General features: G+C 56.5%; 1 protein-coding gene across 1 annotated transcript in view; it reads left to right on the top strand.

Annotated features, from left to right (window-relative positions):
• LOC137385086 (182 kDa tankyrase-1-binding protein-like) overlaps positions 1 to 19,061 on the top strand; it is a 109,280-nt gene that overhangs the window by 33,949 nt on the left and 56,270 nt on the right. The window contains exons 3-6 of the mRNA XM_068059836.1: positions 3,470 to 3,633; positions 3,727 to 4,510; positions 5,257 to 5,305; positions 5,542 to 8,370. Coding sequence (XP_067915937.1) covers positions 3,519 to 3,633; positions 3,727 to 4,510; positions 5,257 to 5,305; positions 5,542 to 8,370 — 3,777 coding nt within the window. The 5' untranslated portion in view covers positions 3,470 to 3,518. The remainder of the gene's footprint in view (positions 1 to 3,469; positions 3,634 to 3,726; positions 4,511 to 5,256; positions 5,306 to 5,541; positions 8,371 to 19,061) is intronic.

The raw sequence follows: 19,061 nt of genomic DNA, 5'->3' as shown, positions 1-19,061 counted from the left end.
GTACTGAGTGAGTGCTGCATTGTCGGAGGGTCAGTACTGAGGGAGTGCTGCACTGTCGGAGGGTCAGTACTGAGAGAGTGCTGCATTGTCGGAGGGTCAGTACTGAGGGAGTGCTACACTGTCGGAGGGTCAGTACTGAGGGAGTGCTGCACTGTCGGAGGGTCAGTACTGAGGGAGTGCTGCACTGTCGGAGGGTCAGTACTGAAGGAGTGCTGCACTGTCAGAGGGTCAATACTGAAGGAGTGCTGCACTGTGGGAGGTTCAGTACTGAGTGAGTGCTGCACTGTCGGTGGTTCAGTACTGAGTGAGTGCTGCATTGTCGGAGGGTCAGTACTGAAGGTGTCCTGCGCTTTCTGAGGGTCAGTACTGAGGGAGTGCTGCACTGTCGGAGGGTCAGTACTGAGGGAGTGCTGCACTGTGGGAGCTTCAGTACTGAGGGAGTGCTGCACTGTCGGAGGGTCAGCACTGAGGGAGTGCTGCACTGTGGGAGATTCAGTACTGAGTGAGTGCTGCATTGTCGGAGGGTCAGTACTGAGGGAGTGCTGCACTGTCGGAGGGTCAGTACTGAGAGAGTGCTGCATTGTCGGAGGGTCAGTACTGAGGGAGTGCTACACTGTCGGAGGGTCAGTACTGAGGGAGTGCTGCACTGTCGGAGGGTCAGTACTGAGGGAGTGCTGCACTGTCGGAGGGTCAGTACTGAAGGAGTGCTGCACTGTCAGAGGGTCAATACTGAAGGAGTGCTGCACTGTGGGAGGTTCAGTACTGAGGAAGTGCTGCACTGTCGGTGGTTCAGTACTGAGGGAGTCCTGCACTGTCGGTGGGTCAGGAATGAGGGAGTCCTGCACTGTCGGTGGGTCAGTACTGAGGAAGTGCTGCACTGTTGGAGGGTCAGTACTGAGGAAGTGCTGCACTGTCGGAGTGTCAGTACTGAGGGAGTGATGCACTGTCTCTAGGGTCAGTACTGAGGGAGTGCTGCATTGTCGGAGTGTCAGTACTGAGGGAGTGCTGCACTGTCGGATGGTCAGTACTGAGGGAGTGCTGCACTGTCGGATGGTCAGTACTGAGAGAGTGCTGCACTGTCGGAGTGTCAGTACTGAGGGAGTGCTGCACTGTCGGAGTGTCAGTACTGAGGGAGTGCTGCACTGTCGGATGGTCAGTACTGAGGGAGTGCTGCACTGTCGGAGGTTCAGTACTGAGAGAGTGCTGCACTGTCGGAGGTTCAGTACTGAGAGAGTGCTGCATTGTCGGAGGGTCAGTACTGAGGGAGTGCTGCACTGTCGGAGGGTCAGTACTGAGGGAGTGATGCACTGTCGGAGGGTCAGTACTGAGGGAGTGCAGCACTGTCGGAGGGTCAGTACTGAGGGAGTGCTGCGCTGTCGGATGGTCAGTACTGAGGGAGTGCTGCACTGTCGGAGGGTCAGTACTGAGGGAGTGCTGCACTGTCGGAGGGTCAGTACTGAGGGAGTGCTGCGCTGTCGGATGGTCAGTACTGAGGGAGTGCTGCACTGTCGGAGGGTCAGTACTGAGGGAGTGCTGCACTGTCGGAGGGTCAGTACTGAGGGAGTGCTGCACTGTCGGATGGTCAGTACTGAGGGAGTGCTGCGCTGTCGGATGGTCAGTACTGAGGGAGTGCTGCACTGTCGGAGGGTCAGTACTGAGGGAGTGCTGCATTGTCGGAGGGTCAGTACTGAGGGAGTGCTGCACTGTGGGAGGGTCAGTACTGAAGGAGTCCTGCGCTTTCTGAGGGTCAGTACTGAGGGAGTGCTTCACTGTCGGAGGGTCAGTACTGAGAGAGTGCAGCACTGTCGGAGGGTCAGTACTGAGGGAGTGCTGCACTGTCGGAGGGTCAGTACTGAAGGAGTGCTGCACTGTCAGAGGGTCAATACTGAGTGAGTGCTGCACTGTGGGAGGTTCAGTACTGAGTGAGTGCTGCACTGTCGGTGGTTCAGTACTGAGTGAGTGCTGCATTGTCGGAGGGTCAGTACTGAAGGTGTCCTGCGCTTTCTGAGGGTCAGTACTGAGGGAGTGCTGCACTGTCGGAGGGTCAGTACTGAGGGAGTGCTGCACTGTGGGAGCTTCAGTACTGAGGGAGTGCTGCACTGTCGGAGGGTCAGTACTTAGAGAGTGCTGCACTGTCGGATGGTCAATACTGAAGGAGTGCTGCACTGTGGGAGGTTCAGTACTGAGGGAGTGCTGCACTGTCGGTGGTTCAGTACTGAGTGAGTGCTGCATTGTCGGAGGGTCAGTACTGAAGGAGTCCTGCGCTTTCTGAGGGTCAGTACTGAGGGAGTGCTGCACTGTCGGAGGGTCAGTACTGAGGGAGTGCTGCACTGTGGGAGATTCAGTACTGAGGGAGTGCTGCACTGTCGGAGGGTCAGTACTGAGGGAGTGCTACACTGTCGGAGGGTCAGTACTGAGAGAGTGCTGCACTGTCGGAGGTTCAGTACTGAGAGAGTGCTGCATTGTCGGAGGGTCAGTACTGAGAGAGTGCTGCACTGTCAGAGGGTCAGTACTGAGGGAGTGCTGCATTGTCGGAGGGTCAGTACTGAGGGAGTGATGCACTGTCGGTGGGTCAGTACTGAGGGAGTGCTGCACTGTCGGAGGGTCAGTACTGAGGGAGTGCTGCACTGTCGGAGGGTCAGTACTGAGGGAGTGATGCACTGTCGGTGGGTCAGTACTGAGGGAGTGCTGCACTGTCGGAGGGTCAGTACTGAGGGAGTGCTGCACTGTCGGAGGCTCATTACTGAGGGAGTGCTGCACTGTCTATCGGGTCAGTGCTGAGGGAGTGCTGCACTGTCGGAGGGTCAGTGCTGAGGGAGTGCTGCACTGTCGGAGGGTCAGTACTGACGGAGTGCTGCACTGTCGGAGGGTCAGTACTGAGGGAGTGCTGCACTGTCGGAGGGTCAGTACTGAGGGAGTGCTGCCCTGTCGGAGGGTCAGTGCTGAGGGAGTGCTGCACTGTCGGAGGGTCAGTACTGACGGAGTGCTGCACTGTCGGAGGGTCAGTACTGAGGGAGTGCTGCACTCTCGGAGGGTCAGTACTGATGGATTGCTGCACTGTCGGAGGCTCATTACTGAGGGAGTGCTGCACTGTCTATCGGGTCAGTACTGAGGGAGTGCTACACTGTCGGAGGGTCAGTCCTGAGGGAGTGCTGCACTGTCGGAGGGTCAGTACTGAGGGAGTGCTGCCCTGTCGGAGGGTCAGTGCTAAGGGAGTGCTGCACTGTCGGAGGGTCAGTACTGAGGGAGTGCTGCACTGTCGGAGGGTCAGTGCTGAGGGAGTGCTGCACTGTCGGAGGGTCAGTGCTGAGGGAGTGCTGCCCTGTTTGAGGTGCCATCTTTTGTGATGAGACATTAACGCGAGGCCATATCTCCCCTCTGGGATGGATGTCGAGGATTTCCCAGCCGCTGCAGGGCTGTGAGGAGTTGTCCGGTGCCCAGTATGAATCCTGCTGTGTTGTTTCCGCAGGATGAGATTGGTGTCCGGGATCTGACGGAGTTTAGGAGCATTGTGGATCATGGCGGAGATGGAGGTATCAGCCCTGACTTCCCTTCCCCTGTCTGAGGCCATTGGCGACAGGCGGCCCCTGGCTCCGCTGTTAGATTCGGATAATAGAACAACCCTGAGCCCTGGTGAGTGTGTTGTAGGTCGAGGGGGAGGGGGTTGGGGCTTTGGAATGGGGTGTTAATTCTGACTCTCTCTCTCTTTCTCCCCTTGCCATCAAGGTGCTAACAAGCCTCCAGTCAAACCCAAGCCCACCGTCCCGCCTAAGCCGACTGCCGCAAAGCCTCCCCTGGCCGAATTGCCCTCGCTACACAAGGTGAACTCGTTGGCCGGGCCCAGGCCCTACGGGGCAGCAGGAGCCCGGCCGCACCAGCCCATCCGACGGCCGTCTTCCTCCTCCTCGCCCTGTACCTCGCCCACCTCCCCGCAGCCCCCGGCCACCTCAGACCCCCAGCTCCCCAGCCCCTCCGCTCCCCCCTTGCTGGAGCTGCTGGCGGAGGCCATGAGGAGCCTGCCGCCTCCCGCGGCCGAGCAGCGGGCGCCGCCGCCTCCCACAGCTGAGCAGCGGGCGCCGCCGCCTCCCGCGGCCAAGCAGCCGTCGGCCAAGCCGGTGTTCCGGGTGAGGCCCGTCTCGGTGCGCGCGCCCGTCAAACGCTTCCCCGGCACCACAGTGGAGGAGATCCTGGCCAAGATGGAGGAGCCGCGGCGGGAGGGGGACGTGGGCGGAGGAGGGAGGAGGTGGAGCAGGCAGCTCTCCGACAGCGAGGCCTCCCCGCGGTTCGGCTCCACCTCGTTCGCATTCTTCAACCGGGAGCCCAGCGGTGGCCCAATGAGCGAGGGTAAGGAGAATCAGGCCTCTGTCTCTGCGCAGTGGTCCCCAGCAGAACTGCCCACCCGCGAGGCAGGGGCCAAACGCAGGCCGGAGGAGACACCTAACCTGGCGACCGAGCAAGAACCTGCAGCAGGATCACAAACATGGCGGGCGCACGACTTCCCTGCTAATGGGTGAGTGAGATTGACAGCACAAGGTTAGATACAGAGTAAAACTCCCTCTACACTGTCCCATCAAACACTCCCAGGACAGGTACAGTACGGGGTTAGATACAGAGTAAAGCTCCCTCTACACTGTCCCCATCAAACACTCCCAGGACAGGTACAGTACGGGGTTAGATACAGAGTAAAGCTCCCTCTACACTGTCCCCATCAAACACTCCCAGGACAGGTACAGTACGGGGATTAGATACAGAGTAAAGCTCCCTCTACACTGTCCCATCAAACACTCCCAGGACAGGTACAGTACGGGGGTTAGATACAGAGTAAAGCTCCCTCTACACTGTCCCCATCAAACACTCCCCAGGACAGGTACAGTACGGGGATTAGATACAGAGTAAAGCTCCCTCTACACTGTCCCCATCAAACACTCCCAGGACAGGTACAAAAAAAAGCAGGGTTGGCTGCTGCCTAATTGTGACAACTGAGTGCTGAGTGCAGCAATGCACCTCAGCCGACAGTGCTGCGGTCAGTTGCTGGAGGGAAGATCTGCAATATTTTGAAAATAAAACAGGGGTTATAGACAGAGAGCAGCAGACCGCACTGTGATTCCTACCAGTATCTAATATCCCAGTGAGTGCCCAGTGATTCCCTCCAGGGGGAGATCGTCGGCTTTCTCTGTAAGGGAGGGAATTGTGGAGACAAATGTTGATTACATCCTGAATTTTCTCTCTCTCTCTTTCTCTCACACACATTCACAGTCCGTCTGCTGTTGAAGATGAACAGATCATTGTGGAACCCCCGATCCAGGTGAGTGGTGGGGGGGGGGGGGTGGGCAGAGAGGGGGATGGGATAGATGGGGGTGGGGATCAAGGGGTTGAGAAGGGATGGGGGGGGGGTTCGGTGAATGAGGGTCGGGGAGAGAGGGGGTCAGGAGAGAGGGAGAGGAGAGGGGGGGAAGCGGAGGGGGAGGGAGTCTGTGACATGGTTTTGGGAGGGGCAGGTGCGTGTTGTCCGGTCACTAACTGCCCCCTGTCTCTCTGCAGGACCTGCGGAGCAAGGAAGTCGAGTCTGTTCAGACTGCAGCAAACTCAACCCCAATCCCCCGCCCCCAGCCAGGGCGCAGTGAGGAACAGGAAAGAGAGAGGGGGACAGCAGGGTCAGGGGTCGGAGAGGTGGGGACAGCAAAGTCAGGGGTCGGAGAGAGAGGGACAACGGAGTCAGGGGTCGGAGAGAGAGGGACAATAGAGTCAGGGGTCAGAGAGAGAGGGACAACGGAGTCAGGGGTCGGAGAGAGAGGGACAACGGAGTTGGGGGTCGGGGAGAGAGGGACAATGGAGTCAGGGGTAGGAGAGAGAGGGACAACGGAGTTGGGGGTCGGAGAGAGAGGGACAATAGAGTCAGGGGTCAGAGAGAGAGGGACAACGGAGTCAGGGGTCGGAGAGAGAGGGACAACGGAGTTGGGGGTCGGGGAGAGAGGGACAATGGAGTCAGGGGTAGGAGAGAGAGGGACAACGGAGTTGGGGGTCGGAGAGAGAGGGACAACGGAGTTAAGGGTCGCAGAGAGAGGGTCAGCAGGGTCAGGGATCGGAGCGAGAAACTCAGCAGGGTCAGGGGCTGGAGAGAGTGGGTCAGTGGAGTTAGGGATTGGAGAGGGAGTGTCAGAAGTCGGAGGGAGAGGGTCATTGGGCTCTGAGGTCGGAGAGAGAGAATCAGCAGAGTTAGGGGTCAGAGAGGGAGGGTCAGTGGGGTCAGGGTTTGGGGAGAAAGAGCCTGCGGGGTTAGAGGTTGGAGACAGAGTGTCAGTGGTGTCCAGGCCCGAAGGGAAAGGGTCAGCGGAGATGGGGGTCGGTGTGATGGGGTCGGAGGTCGGAGGGAGAGAGTCAGAACGTGAGATCAGAGAGAAAGCATCCGTGAAGTCAGAGGTCAGAGAAATGAGGTCGGTGGGGTCAGGGGTCGGAGATGGAGGCCGAGCAGTGAAGGAGGTCGGAGAGAGCGGGTCAGTGGGAGATGGGCAGGGATTCGGGCTGCTTCTGCCCCTGGTATCGCCCCGCACAGAGTCCGAAGTGATGGAAGATGACCCCACCCGGCCGATTCCACCTGTCCCTCCCTCTTCACCCCCGGGTTACCCCCAGTCCTCACCCCCACCCACTGCTGACCTGAGCCCAAGGCTGTGGGCACTGGTGGAGAGAGCTCGAGTGCGGGAGGGAGAGGAGGAGGCCCAGCGTCTGGCAGCCGAGCATCTGGCAGCCGAGGAGTGTCTGGAGTCTGAACGTCTAGCAGATGAGCATCTAGCAGACGAGGAGCAAGCCCGGGTACGAGACGGCGTGAAGGAGGCCCAGTGTCTGGCAGCCAAGCGTCTGGCAGACAAGGAGCATCTGGAGACTGAGCGTCTGGTGCCCCAGGAGCATCTGGAGACTGAGCGTCTGGCCGCCCAGGAGCATCTGGAGACTGAGCGTCTGGCCGCCCAGGAGCATCTGGAGGCTAAGCGTCTGGCGGCCCAGGAGCGTCTGGAGGCTGAGCGTCTAGCAGACGTGGAGCGTCTGGAGGCCCAGGAGCATCTGGAGGCTGAGCGTCTAGCAGACGCAGAGCGTCTGGCGGCCCAGGAGCGTCTGGAGGCTGAGCGTCTGGCAGCCCAGGAGCGTCTGGAGGCTGAGCGTCGAGCAGACGAGGAGCGTCTGGCGGCCCAGGAGCGTCTGGAGGCTGAGCATCTGGCAGCCCAGGAGCGTCTGGAGGCTGAGCGTCTGGCAGCCCAGGAGCGTCTGGAGGCTGAGCGTCGAGCAGACGAGGAGCGTCTGGCGGCCCAGGAGCGTCTGGAGGCTGAGCGTCTAGCAGACGAGGAGCTTCTGGCGGCCCAGGAGCGTCTGGCGGCCCAGGAGCGTCTGGAGGCTGAGCGTCTAGTGGCCGAGCGTCTAGCAGACGAGGAACGTCTGGAGGCTGAGCGTCTAGCAGACGAGGAACGTCTGGAGGCTGAGCGCCTAGCGACCGAGCGTCTAGCAGACGAGGAGCGCCTGGAGGCTGAGCGTCTGGAGGCTGAGCGTCTAGCAGACGAGGAGCGCCTGGAGGCTGAGCGTCTAGCAGACGAGGAGCGCCTGGAGGCTGAGCGTCTAGCAGACGAGGAACGTCTGGAGGCTGAGCGCCTAGCGACCGAGCGTCTAGCAGACGAGGAACGTCTGGAGGCTGAGCGTCTAGCAGACGAGGAACGTCTGGAGGCTGAGCGCCTAGCGACTGAGCGTCTAGCAGACAAGGAGCGCCTGGAGGCTGAGCGTCTGGAGGTTGAGTATCTAGCAGACGAGAGTCTGGTGACTGAGGATCATCTGGCGGCCAAGCACTTAGCAGATGAGGAGCGTCTGGCGACCGAGAGTGAGGAGCCGTCCTGCCGTGAATCAGACGTCTCCAGATCATCGGACTGGGGCCTCTCTGAGTCCTTTGAGTGGTCGACTCCTGGAGCACTGCAGAGAGCCAGGGAGGCACAGACTGAGCAAATCGACCTGTCTCTCCCCATCAGTGTCTGTCCACAGGACGAGGAGACGGAGGGTCCCGGAGACGGGCAGCCTCACTGCAAGCCTCAGGAGGACGGAGAGCTGCCAGACAGCACGGGAGCCGGGTCAGAGTCCGACTATGGCCAGGCCGGGGTCACAGACAGGGGACCCATGCCCTCAGGAGAGGCGGCAGTGCCTGGGAGTAAGCAGGGCGATGGATCCCCTGCAGTGGAGCAGCCGGAGGTGGGGGATGGAGGCGATCAGATCCCCGTGAGACACCAAGAGGTCGAGGGCAAGGATGGAGAGACAGTCAGCAGACAGACCGAGGGAACGATGGATTCACAGTGGGACGAGCACGGAGGAAGAAAAGGGGATGGCGATGAGTGCACCCAGGTAACGGGCGAGAGTGTGTCATTTTAATGTCCCTTTAACTGTGCTGGGGAGGGTGTCCTGTCCCTTTAACCGTGCTGAGGAGGGTGCCCTGTCCCTTTAACTGTGCTGTGAGGGTGCCTGTCCTTTTGATTGTGCTGGGGATTATGCCCTGTCATTACAACTTTGCTGGAGAGGGTGCCATGTCCCTTTAACTGTGCTGGAGAGGGTGCCATGTCCCTTTAACAGTGCTGGAGAGGGTGCCATGTCCCTTTAACTATGCCGGAGAGGGTGTCCCGTCCCTTGAACTGTGCTGCAGAGGGTGGCCCGTCCCTTTAACTGTGCTGGAGAGGTTGTGATGTCCCTTTTAGCTGTGCCGAGGGTGGAGGGGTGGGGGCTGTCCTGTCTCTTTAACTGCTGAGTAGGTGTCCTGACCATTTAACTGTGCTAAGGAGGATACCCTGTCTCTTTAACTGAGCTGAACATTGTGCCCTGTCCCTTTAACTGTGCTGGAGAGGGTGTCGTGCCCCTTTAACTGTGCCAGAGACGGTGCCCTGTCCCTTTAACTGTGCTGTAGCGGGTGCACTGTCCCTTTAACAGTGCTGAGGAGGTGTCCTGTCCCTTTAACTGTGCTGAAGGGGGTGCCCGGTCCCTTTATCTGTGCTGGAGAGGGTTTCCTGTCCCTTTAAGTGTGCCGGAGAATGTGTCCTTTCCCTTGAACTGTGCTCAGGATGGTGTCCTGTCCCGATAATCCTTGGGTTTTTCAGAGTGTCCTGTCCCTTTAAGTGTGCCGGAGTGGGTGTGCTGCCCCTTTTAGCTGTGCTGAGGAGGGTGTCCTGTCCCTTTAATTGTGCTGGAGAGGGTATCATGTCCCTTTAACTGTGCTGAGGGTGCCCTGCCCCTTTAACTGTACTGAGGTGGGTGCTCTGTTCCTTTAACTGTGCAGCAGCAGGTGTCCTGTCCCTTTAACTGTGCTGGAGAGGGTCTCCCGCCCCTTTAACTTCCGGAGAGGGTGTCCTGTCCCTTTAATGTGCTGATGATTGTGCCCTGTCCCTTTAACTCTAATGAAGTGGGTGCTCTGTTCCTTTAACTGTGCCGGAGAGGGTGCGTTGCCCCTTTTAGCTGTGTCGCAGATGGTGTCCTGTCCTTTTAAATGTGCTGCAGAATCTGACCTGTCCCTTGGACTGTGCCGCAGAGGGTGTCCTGTCCCTTTAACTGCTGAGTAGGTGTCCTGTCCCTTTAAACGGTGCCGACGAGTGTGTCCTTTCCATTTAACTATGCTGAGGAGGGTGTCCAGTCCCTTTAATTATGCTGGCAATTTGCCCTGTCCCTTTAACTGTAATGAAATCGGTGCTCTGTTCCTTTAATTGTGCCGGAGATCTGTGCTGCCCGTTTTAGCTGTGTCACAGATGTTGTCCTGTCCCTTCAACTGTTCCGGAGAGGGCGACCCGTTCCTTTAACTGTGCAGGACAGAGTGTCCTGTCCTTTTAACTGTGCTGGAGGGGATGTCCTGTCCCTTTAACTGTGTTGAAGAGGGTGTACTTGAGAGGATGCCCTGTCATTTTAACTGCGCCAGAGAGGGTGTCCTCTCCCTTTAACTGTGCTGAGGAGGGTGTCCTGTCCTGTGAACTGTAATGAAGTGGATGCTCTGTTCCTTTAACTGTGCCGCGGAGGGAGTCCCGTCCCTTTAACTATGCTGGAGATGGTGCGCTGCCTCTTTCAACTGTAGTGAAGAGGGCGTCCTGTCATTTTAACTGTGCCAGATAGGGTGTCCTCTCCCTTTAACTGTGCTGAGCAGGGTGTCCTGTCCATTTAACTGTGCTGTAGTGGGTGTCCTGTCCCTTTAACGGTGCTGGGGAGAGTGTCCTGACCCTTTCACTGAGCTGTGGAGGTTATCCTGACCCTTTAACTGTGCTGGGGAGGGTGTACTGTCCCTTTAACTGTGCAAGAGAGGGCATCCTGTTGCTTTATCTGTGCTGGAGAGTGTGCCATCTCCCTTTATCTGTGCTGAGGAGTGTACCCTGACCCTTTAACTGTGCTGGAGAGGATGCCCTGTCCCTTTAACTGTGTTGGAGAGCATGTCCTGTCCCTTTAACTGTGCTGGAGAGGGTGTCCTGTCCCTTTAACTGTGCCGGAGAGGATGTCCAGTCCCTTGAACTGAGTCGGAGAGGATTTCCTGTCCCTTTAACTGTGCTGAGGAGTGTATCCTGACCCTTTAACTGTGCTGGAGAGGGTGTCCTGTCACTTTAGCTGTGTAAGCGAGGGTGTCCCGTCCCTTTAACTGTGCAGGAGAGGGTGTTCCATCCCTTTAACTGTGCAGGAGAGGGTGTCCTGTCCCTTTAACTGTGCTGGAGAGGGTGTCCTGCCCCTTTAACTGTGCTGGAGAGGATGCCCTGTCCCTTTAACCGTGCTGGAGAGGGTGTCCTGTCCCTTAAACTGTGCTGAGAAGGGTGTCCTGTCCCTTAAACTGTGCTGAGGAGGCTGTCCTGTCCCTTCAACTGTGCTGGAGAGGGTGTCCTGTCCCTTTAACTGTGCAGAGGAGGATGCCCTGTCCCTTAAACTGTGCTGAGGAGTGTACCCTGACCCTTTAACTGTGCTGGAGAGGGTGTCCTGTCCCTTTAACTGTGCTGGAGAGGGTGTCCTGTCCCTTCAACTGTGCTGGAGAGGGTGTCCTGTCCCTTTAACTGTGCAGAGGTGGATGCCCTGTCCCTTAAACTGTGCTGAGGAGTGTACCCTGACCCTTTAACTGTGCTGGAGAGGATGCCCTGTCCCTTTAACTGTGTTGGAGAGCGTGTCCTGTCCCTTTAACTGTGCTGGAGAGGGTGTCCTGTCCCTTTAACTGTGCTGGAGAGGGTGTCCTGTCCCTTTAACTGTGCTGGAGAGGGTGTCCTGTCCCTTTAACTGTGCTGGAGAGGGTGTCCTGTCCCTTCAACTGTGCTGGAGAGGGTGTCCTGTCCCTTCAACTGTGCTGGAGAGGGTGTCCTGTCCCTTCAACTGTGCTGGAGAGGGTCCTGTCCCTTTAACTGTGCAGAGGAGGATGCCCTGTCCCTTAAACTGTGCTGATGAGGTGTCCTGTCCCTTTAACTGTGCTGAGGAGTGTACCCTGACCCTTTAACTGTGCTGGAGAGGATGCCCTGTCCCTTTAACTGTGCTGGAGAGGATGCCCTGTCCCTTTAACTGTGTTGGCGAGCGTGTCCTGTCCCTTTAACTGTGCTGGAGAGGGTGTCCTGTCCCTTTAACTGTGCTGAGGAGTGTGTCCTGTCCCTTTAACTGTGCTGAGGAGCGTACCCTGACCCTTTAACTGTGCTGGAGAGGATGTCCTGTCCCTTTAACTGTGCAAGAGAGGGCATCCCGACCCTTTAACTGTGCTGGAGAGGGTGTCATGTCCCTTTAACCGTGCTGGAGAAGGTGTCCGTTCCCTTAAACTGTTCCGAGGATGGTGTCCTGTCCCTTAAACTGTGCTGAGAAGGGTGTCCTGTCCCTTAAACTGTGCTGAGGAGGCTGTCCTGTCCCTTTACTGTGCTGAGGAGGGTGTCCCATCCATTTAACTGTGCTGGAGAGGTTGTCCTGTCCCTTTAACCGTGCTGGAGAGGGTGTCCTGTCCCTTAAACTGTGCTGAGAAGGCTGTCCTGTCCCTTTAACTGTGCTGAGGAGGGTGTCCCATCCCTTTAACTGTGGTGAGGAGGGTGTCCTGTCCCTTTGACTGTGCTGGAGAGGATGTCCTGTCCCTTTAACTGTGCAAGAGAGGGCATCCCGGCCCTTTAACCGTGCTGGAGAGGGTGTCCGGTCCCTTAAACTGTGCCGAGGAGGGTGTCCTGTTCCTTAAACTGTGCTCAGGAGGCTGTCCTGTCCCTTTAACTGTGCTGAGGAGGGTGTCCCGTCCCTTTAACTGTGCTGAGGAGGGTGTCCTGTCCCTTTGACTGTGCTGGAGAGGATGTCCTGTCCCTTTAACTGTACAAGAGAGGGCATCCCGACCCTTTAACTGTGCTGGAGAGGGTGTCCTGTCCCTTTAACCGTGCTGGAGAGGGCATCCTGTTGCTTTATCTGTGCTGGAGAGGGTGCCATCTCCCTTTAACGGTGCTGAGGAGGGTGTCCTGTCCCTTTAACTGTGCTGAGATGGATTCCCTGCTCCTTTAACTGTGCTGGAGATGCTCTGACCCTTTAATGGTGCTGGTGATTGTGTCCTGACCCTTTAACTGTGCTGAGGAGTGCGCCCTGACCCTTTAACTGTGCTGGAGAGGGGTCCCCTCCCTTTAACTGTGCTGTAGTGGGTGTCCTCTCCCTTTAACTGTGTTGGAGAGTGCGTACTGGAGTTGATGTCCTGTCATTTTAACTGTGCCGGAGGGGATGTCCAGTCCCTTGAACTGAGTCGGGGAGGATGTCCTGTCCCTTTAACTGTGCTGAGGAGTGTATCCTGACCCTTTAACTGTGCTGGAGAGGGTGTCCTGTCACTTTAACTGTGCAAGCGAGGCTGTCCCGTCCCTTTAACTGTGCAGGAGAGGGTGTTCCATCCCTTTAACTGTGCAGGAGAGGGTGTCCTGTCCCTTTAACTGTGCTGGAGAGGGTGTCCCGTCCCTTTTACTGTGCCGCAAAGGATGCCCTGTCCCTTTAACTGTGTTGGAGAGGGTGTCCTGTCCCTTTAACTGTGCTGGAGAGGATGTCCTGTCCCTTTAACTGTGTTGGAGAGGATGCCCTGTCCCTTTAACTGTGTTGGAGAGGGTGTCCTGTCCCTTTAACTGTGCTGGAGAGGGTGTCCTGTCCCTTCAACTGTGCTGGAGAGGATGTCCTGTCCCTTTAACTGTGTTGGAGAGGATGCCCTGTCCCTTTAACTGTGTTGGAGAGGGTGTCCTGTCCCTTTAACTGTGCTGGAGAGCGTGTCTTGTACCTTTAACTGTGCAGAGGAGGATGCCCTGTCCCTTAAACTGTGCTGAGGAGGCTGTCCTGTCCCTTTAACTGTGCTGAGGAGGGTGTCCCATCCCTTTAACTGTGCTGGGGAGGGTGTCCTGTCCCTTTAACTGTTCTGAGGAGGCTGTACTGTCCCTTAAACTGTGCTGAGGAGGGTGTCCTGTCCCTTTAACTGTGCTGAGGAGTGCACCCTGACCCTTTTATTGTGCTGGAGAGGATGCCCTGTCCCTTTAACTGTGCTGGAGAGGCTGTCCTGTCCCTTTAACTGTGCAAGAGAGGGCATCCCGACCCTTTAACTGTGCTGGAGAGAGTGTCCTGTCCCTTTAACTGTGCTGAGGAGGGTGTCCTGTCCCTTTAACCGTGCTGGAGAAGGTGTCCGTTCCCTTAAACTGTTCCGAGGATGGTGTCCTGTCCCTTAAACTGTGCTGAGAAGGGTGTCCTGTCCCTTAAACTGTGCTGAGGAGGCTGTCCTGTCCCTTTAACTGTGCTGAGGAGGGTGTCCCATCCATTTAACTGTGCTGGAGAGGTTGTCCTGTCCCTTTAACCGTGCTGGAGAGGGTGTCCTGTCCCTTAAACTGTGCTGAGAAGGCTGTCCTGTCCCTTTAACTGTGCTGAGGAGGGTGTCCCATCCCTTTAACTGTGGTGAGGAGGGTGTCCTGTCCCTTTGACTGTGCTGGAGAGGATGTCCTGTCCCTTTAACTGTGCAAGAGAGGGCATCCCGGCCCTTTAACCGTGCTGGAGAGGGTGTCCGGTCCCTTAAACTGTGCCGAGGAGGGTGTCCTGTTCCTTAAACTGTGCTCAGGAGGCTGTCCTGTCCCTTTAACTGTGCTGAGGAGGGTGTCCCGTCCCTTTAACTGTGCTGAGGAGGGTGTCCTGTCCCTTTGACTGTGCTGGAGAGGATGTCCTGTCCCTTTAACTGTACAAGAGAGGGCATCCCGACCCTTTAACTGTGCTGGAGAGGGTGTCCTGTCCCTTTAACCGTGCTGGAGAGGGCATCCTGTTGCTTTATCTGTGCTGGAGAGGGTGCCATCTCCCTTTAACGGTGCTGAGGAGGGTGTCCTGTCCCTTTAACTGTGCTGAGATGGATTCCCTGCTCCTTTAACTGTGCTGGAGATGCTCTGACCCTTTAATGGTGCTGGTGATTGTGTCCTGACCCTTTAACTGTGCTGAGGAGTGCGCCCTGACCCTTTAACTGTGCTGGAGAGGGGTCCCCTCCCTTTAACTGTGCTGTAGTGGGTGTCCTCTCCCTTTAACTGTGTTGGAGAGTGCGTACTGGAGTTGATGTCCTGTCATTTTAACTGTGCCGGAGGGGATGTCCAGTCCCTTGAACTGAGTCGGGGAGGATGTCCTGTCCCTTTAACTGTGCTGAGGAGTGTATCCTGACCCTTTAACTGTGCTGGAGAGGGTGTCCTGTCACTTTAACTGTGCAAGCGAGGCTGTCCCGTCCCTTTAACTGTGCAGGAGAGGGTGTTCCATCCCTTTTACTGTGCCGCAGAGGATGCCCTGTCCCTTTAACTGTGTTGGAGAGGGTGTCCTGTCCCTTTAACTGTGCTGGAGAGGATGTCCTGTCCCTTTAACTGTGTTGGAGAGGATGCCCTGTCCCTTTAACTGTGTTGGAGAGGGTGTCCTGTCCCTTTAACTGTGCTGGAGAGGGTGTCCTGTCCCTTCAACTGTGCTGGAGAGGATGTCCTGTCCCTTTAACTGTGTTGGAGAGGATGCCCTGTCCCTTTAACTGTGTTGGAGAGGGTGTCCTGTCCCTTTAACTGTGCTGGAGAGCGTGTCTTGTACCTTTAACTGTGCAGAGGAGGATGCCCTGTCCCTTAAACTGTGCTGAGGAGGCTGTCCTCTCCCTTTAACTGTGCTGAGGAGGGTGTCCCATCCCTTTAACTGTGCTGGGGAGGGTGTCCTGTCCCTTTAACTGTTCTGAGGAGGCTGTACTGTCCCTTAAACTGTGCTGAGGAGGGTGTCCTGTCCCTTTAACTGTGCTGAGGAGTGTTCCCTGACCCTTTAACTGTGCTGGAGAGGATGCCCTGTCCATTTATCTGTGTTGGAGAGCGTGTCCTGTCCGTTTAACTGTGCTGGAGAGGGTGTCCTGTCCCTTTAACTGTGCTGATGAGGGTGTCCTGTCCCTTAAACTGTGCTGAGGAGTGCACCCTGACCCTTTTACTGTGCTGGAGAGGATGCCCTGTCCCTTAAACTGTTCTGAGGAGTGTGTCCTGTCCCTTTAACTGTGCTGAGGAGTGTACCCTGACCCTTTAACTGTGCTGAGGAGTGTACCCTGGCCCTTTAACTGTGCTGGAGAGGCTGTCCTGTCCCTTTAACTGTGCAAGAGAGGGCATCCCGACCCTTTAACTGTGCTGGAGAGGGTGTCCTGTCCCTTTAACTGTGCTGAGGAGGGTGTCCTGTCCCTTTAACTGTGCTGAGGAGGGTGTCCCATCCCTTTAACTGTGATGAGGAGGGTGTCCTGTCCCTTAAACTGTGCTGAGGAGGGTGTCCTGCCCCTTTAACTGTGCTGGAGTGGATGTCCTGTCCCTTAAACTGTGCAAGAGAGGGCATCCCGACCCTTTAACTGTGCTGGAGAGGGTGTCCTGTCCCTTAAACTGTGCTGAGAAGGGTGTCCTGTCCCTTAAACTGTGCCAAGGAGGGTGTCCTGTCCCATAAACTGTGCTGAGGAGGGTGTCCTATCCCTTTAACTGTGCTGAGGAGCGTACCCTGACCCTTTGACTGTGTCGGCTAGGGTGTCCTGCCCCTTTAACTGTGTCGGAGAGGGTGTCCTGCCCCTTTAACTGTGTCGGAGAGGGTGTCCTGCCCCTTGAACTGTGCTGAGGAGGAAGTCCTGCCCCTTTAACTGTGCTGAGGAGGGTGTCCTGCCCCTTGAACAGTGCTGAGGAGCATACCCTGACCCTTTAAGTGTGCTGGAGAGGATGTCCTGTCCCTTTAACTGTGCAAGAGAGGGCATCCCGACCCTTTAACTGTGCTGGAGAGCGTATCCTGTCCCTTTAACTGTGCTGAGGAGGGTGTCCTGCCCCTTGAACTGTGCTGAGGAGCATACCCTGACCCTTTAACTGTGCTGGAGAGGATGTCCTGTCCCTTTAACTGTGCAAGAGTACGCATCCTGACCCGATAACTGTGCTGGAGAGGGTGTCCCATCCCTTTAACTGTGCTGAGGAGCGTACCCTGACCCTTTAACTGTGCTGGAGAGGATATCCTGTCCCTTTAACTGTGCAAGAGTGGGCACCCCGACCCTATAACTGTGCTGGAGAGGGTGTACTGTCCCTTTAACTGAGCTGGAGAGGGTGCACTGCCCCTTTTAACTGTACTGGATAAGGTGTCCTGTCCCTTATACTGTGCTGAGGAGAGTGTCCTGTAGCTTTAACTGTGCTGAGGAGCGTAACCTGACCCTTTAACTGTGCTGGAGAGAATGCCCTGTCCCTTTAACTGTGCAAGCGAGGGCATCCCGACCCTTTTACTGTGCTGCAGAGGGTGTCCTGTCCCTTTAACTGTGCTGGAGAGGGAGCACTGCCCCTTTTAACTGTGCTGAGGAGGATGTACTGTCCCTTGAACTGTGCTGAGGAGTGTGTCCTGTCCCCTAAACTGTGCTGATGAGGGTGTCCTGTCCCTTTAACTGTGCTGGAGAGAATGCCCTGTCCCTTTAACTGTGTTGGAGAGGGTGTCCTGTTCCTTTAACTGTGATGAACAGGGCATCCCGACCCTTTAACTGTGGTGGAGAGGGTGTTCTGTCCCTTTAACTGTGCTGGAGAGGGTGTCCTGTCCCTTAAACTGTGCTGAGGAGGGTGTCCTGTCCCTTAAACTGTACTGAGGAGGGTGTCCTGTCCCTTTAACTGTACTGAGGAGGGTGTTCTGTCCCTTTAACTGTGCTGGAGAGGGTGTCCTGTCCCTTAAACTGTGCTGAGGAGGGTGTCCTGTCCCTTAAACTGTACTGAGGAGGGTGTCCTGTCCCTTTAACTGTACTGAGGAGGGTGTTCTGTCCCTTTAACTGTGCTGGAGAGGATGTCCTGTCCCTTAAACTGTGCTGAGGAGGGTGTCCTGTCCCTTAAACTGTACTGAGGAGGGTGTCCTGTCCCTTTAACTGTGCTGAGGAGCATACCCTGACCTTTTAACTGTGCTGGAGAGGATGTCCTGTACCTTAAACTGTTCCGAGGAGGGTGTCCTGTCCCTTAATCTGTGCTGCGAAGGGTGTCCTGTCCCTTTAACTGTGCTGGAGAGGGTGTCCTGTCCCTTGAACTGTGCTGGCGAGGATGTCCTGTCCCTTTAACCATGCTGGAGAGTGTGTCCTGTCCCTTTAACTGTGCTGGAGAGGGTGTCCTGACCCTTTAACTGTGTCGGAGAGGGTGTCCTGTCCCTTTAACTGTCCTGATAAGGGTGTCCTGTCACTTAAACTGTGCTGATGAGGGTGTCTGTCCCTTTAACTGTGCCGGAGAGGGTGTCCTGTCCCTTGAACTGTGCCGCAGAGGGTGTCCTGTCCCTTGAACTGTGCCGCAGAGGGTGTCCTGTCCCTTGAACTGTGCCGCAGAGGGTGTCCTGTCCCTTGACCTGTGCCGCAGAGGGTCTCCTGTCCCTTGACCTGTGCCGCAGAGGGTCTCCTGTCCCTTCAACTGTGCCGCAGAGGGTGTCCACCCTTGAACTGTGCCGCAGAGGGTGTCCTGTCCCTTGAACTGTGCCGCAGAGGGTGTCCTGTCCCTTTAACCATGCTGGAGAGGGTGTCCTGTCCCTTTAGCTGTGCTGGAGAGGATGTCCTGTCACTTAAACTGTGCTGTGGAGGATGTCCTGTCCCTTTAACTGTGCTGGAGAGGGTGTCCTGTCCCTTTAACTGTGCTGTGGAGGATGTCCTGTCCCTTTAACTGTGCTGGAGAGGGTGTCCTGTCCCTTTAACTGTGCTGTGGAGGATGTCCTGTCCCTTTAGCTGTGCTGGAGAGGATGTCCTGTCACTTAAACTGTGCTGTGGAGGATGTCCTGTCCCTTTAACTGTGCTGGAGAGGGTGTCCTGTCCCTTTAACTGTGCTGGAGAGGGTGTCCTGTCCCTTTAACTGTGCAGAGGAGGATGCCCTGTCCCTTAAACTGTGCTGAGGAGTGTACCCTGACCCTTTAACTGTGCTGGAGAGGGTGTCCTGTCCCTTTAACTGTGCTGGAGAGGGTGTCCTGTCCCTTCAACTGTGCTGGAGAGGGTGTCCTGTCCCTTTAACTGTGCAGAGGTGGATGCCCTGTCCCTTAAACTGTGCTGAGGAGTGTACCCTGACCCTTTAACTGTGCTGGAGAGGATGCCCTGTCCCTTTAACTGTGTTGGAGAGCGTGTCCTGTCCCTTTAACTGTGCTGGAGAGGGTGTCCTGTCCCTTTAACTGTGCTGGAGAGGGTGTCCTGTCCCTTTAACTGTGCTGGAGAGGGTGTCCTGTCCCTTCAACTGTGCTGGAGAGGGTGTCCTGTCCCTTCAACTGTGCTGGAGAGGGTCCTGTCCCTTTAACTGTGCAGAGGAGGATGCCCTGTCCCTTAAACTGTGCTGATGAGGTGTCCTGTCCCTTTAACTGTGCTGAGGAGTGTACCCTGACCCTTTAACTGTGCTGGAGAGGATGCCCTGTCCCTTTAACTGTGCTGGAGAGGATGCCCTGTCCCTTTAACTGTGTTGGCGAGCGTGTCCTGTCCCTTTAACTGTGCTGGAGAGGGTGTCCTGTCCCTTTAACTGTGCTGAGGAGCGTACCCTGACCCTTTAACTGTGCTGGAGAGGATGTCCTGTCCCTTTAACTGTGCAAGAGAGGGCATCCCGACCCTTTAACTGTGCTGGAGAGGGTGTCAT

The sequence above is a fragment of the Heterodontus francisci genome, chromosome 28, assembly GCF_036365525.1.
Source record: "Heterodontus francisci isolate sHetFra1 chromosome 28, sHetFra1.hap1, whole genome shotgun sequence".
Taxonomy (NCBI): Eukaryota; Metazoa; Chordata; class Chondrichthyes; order Heterodontiformes; family Heterodontidae; genus Heterodontus; species Heterodontus francisci.
The sequence above is the reverse complement of the archived record's forward strand: the minus strand, read 5'-3'. Positions and strand labels throughout refer to the sequence as shown.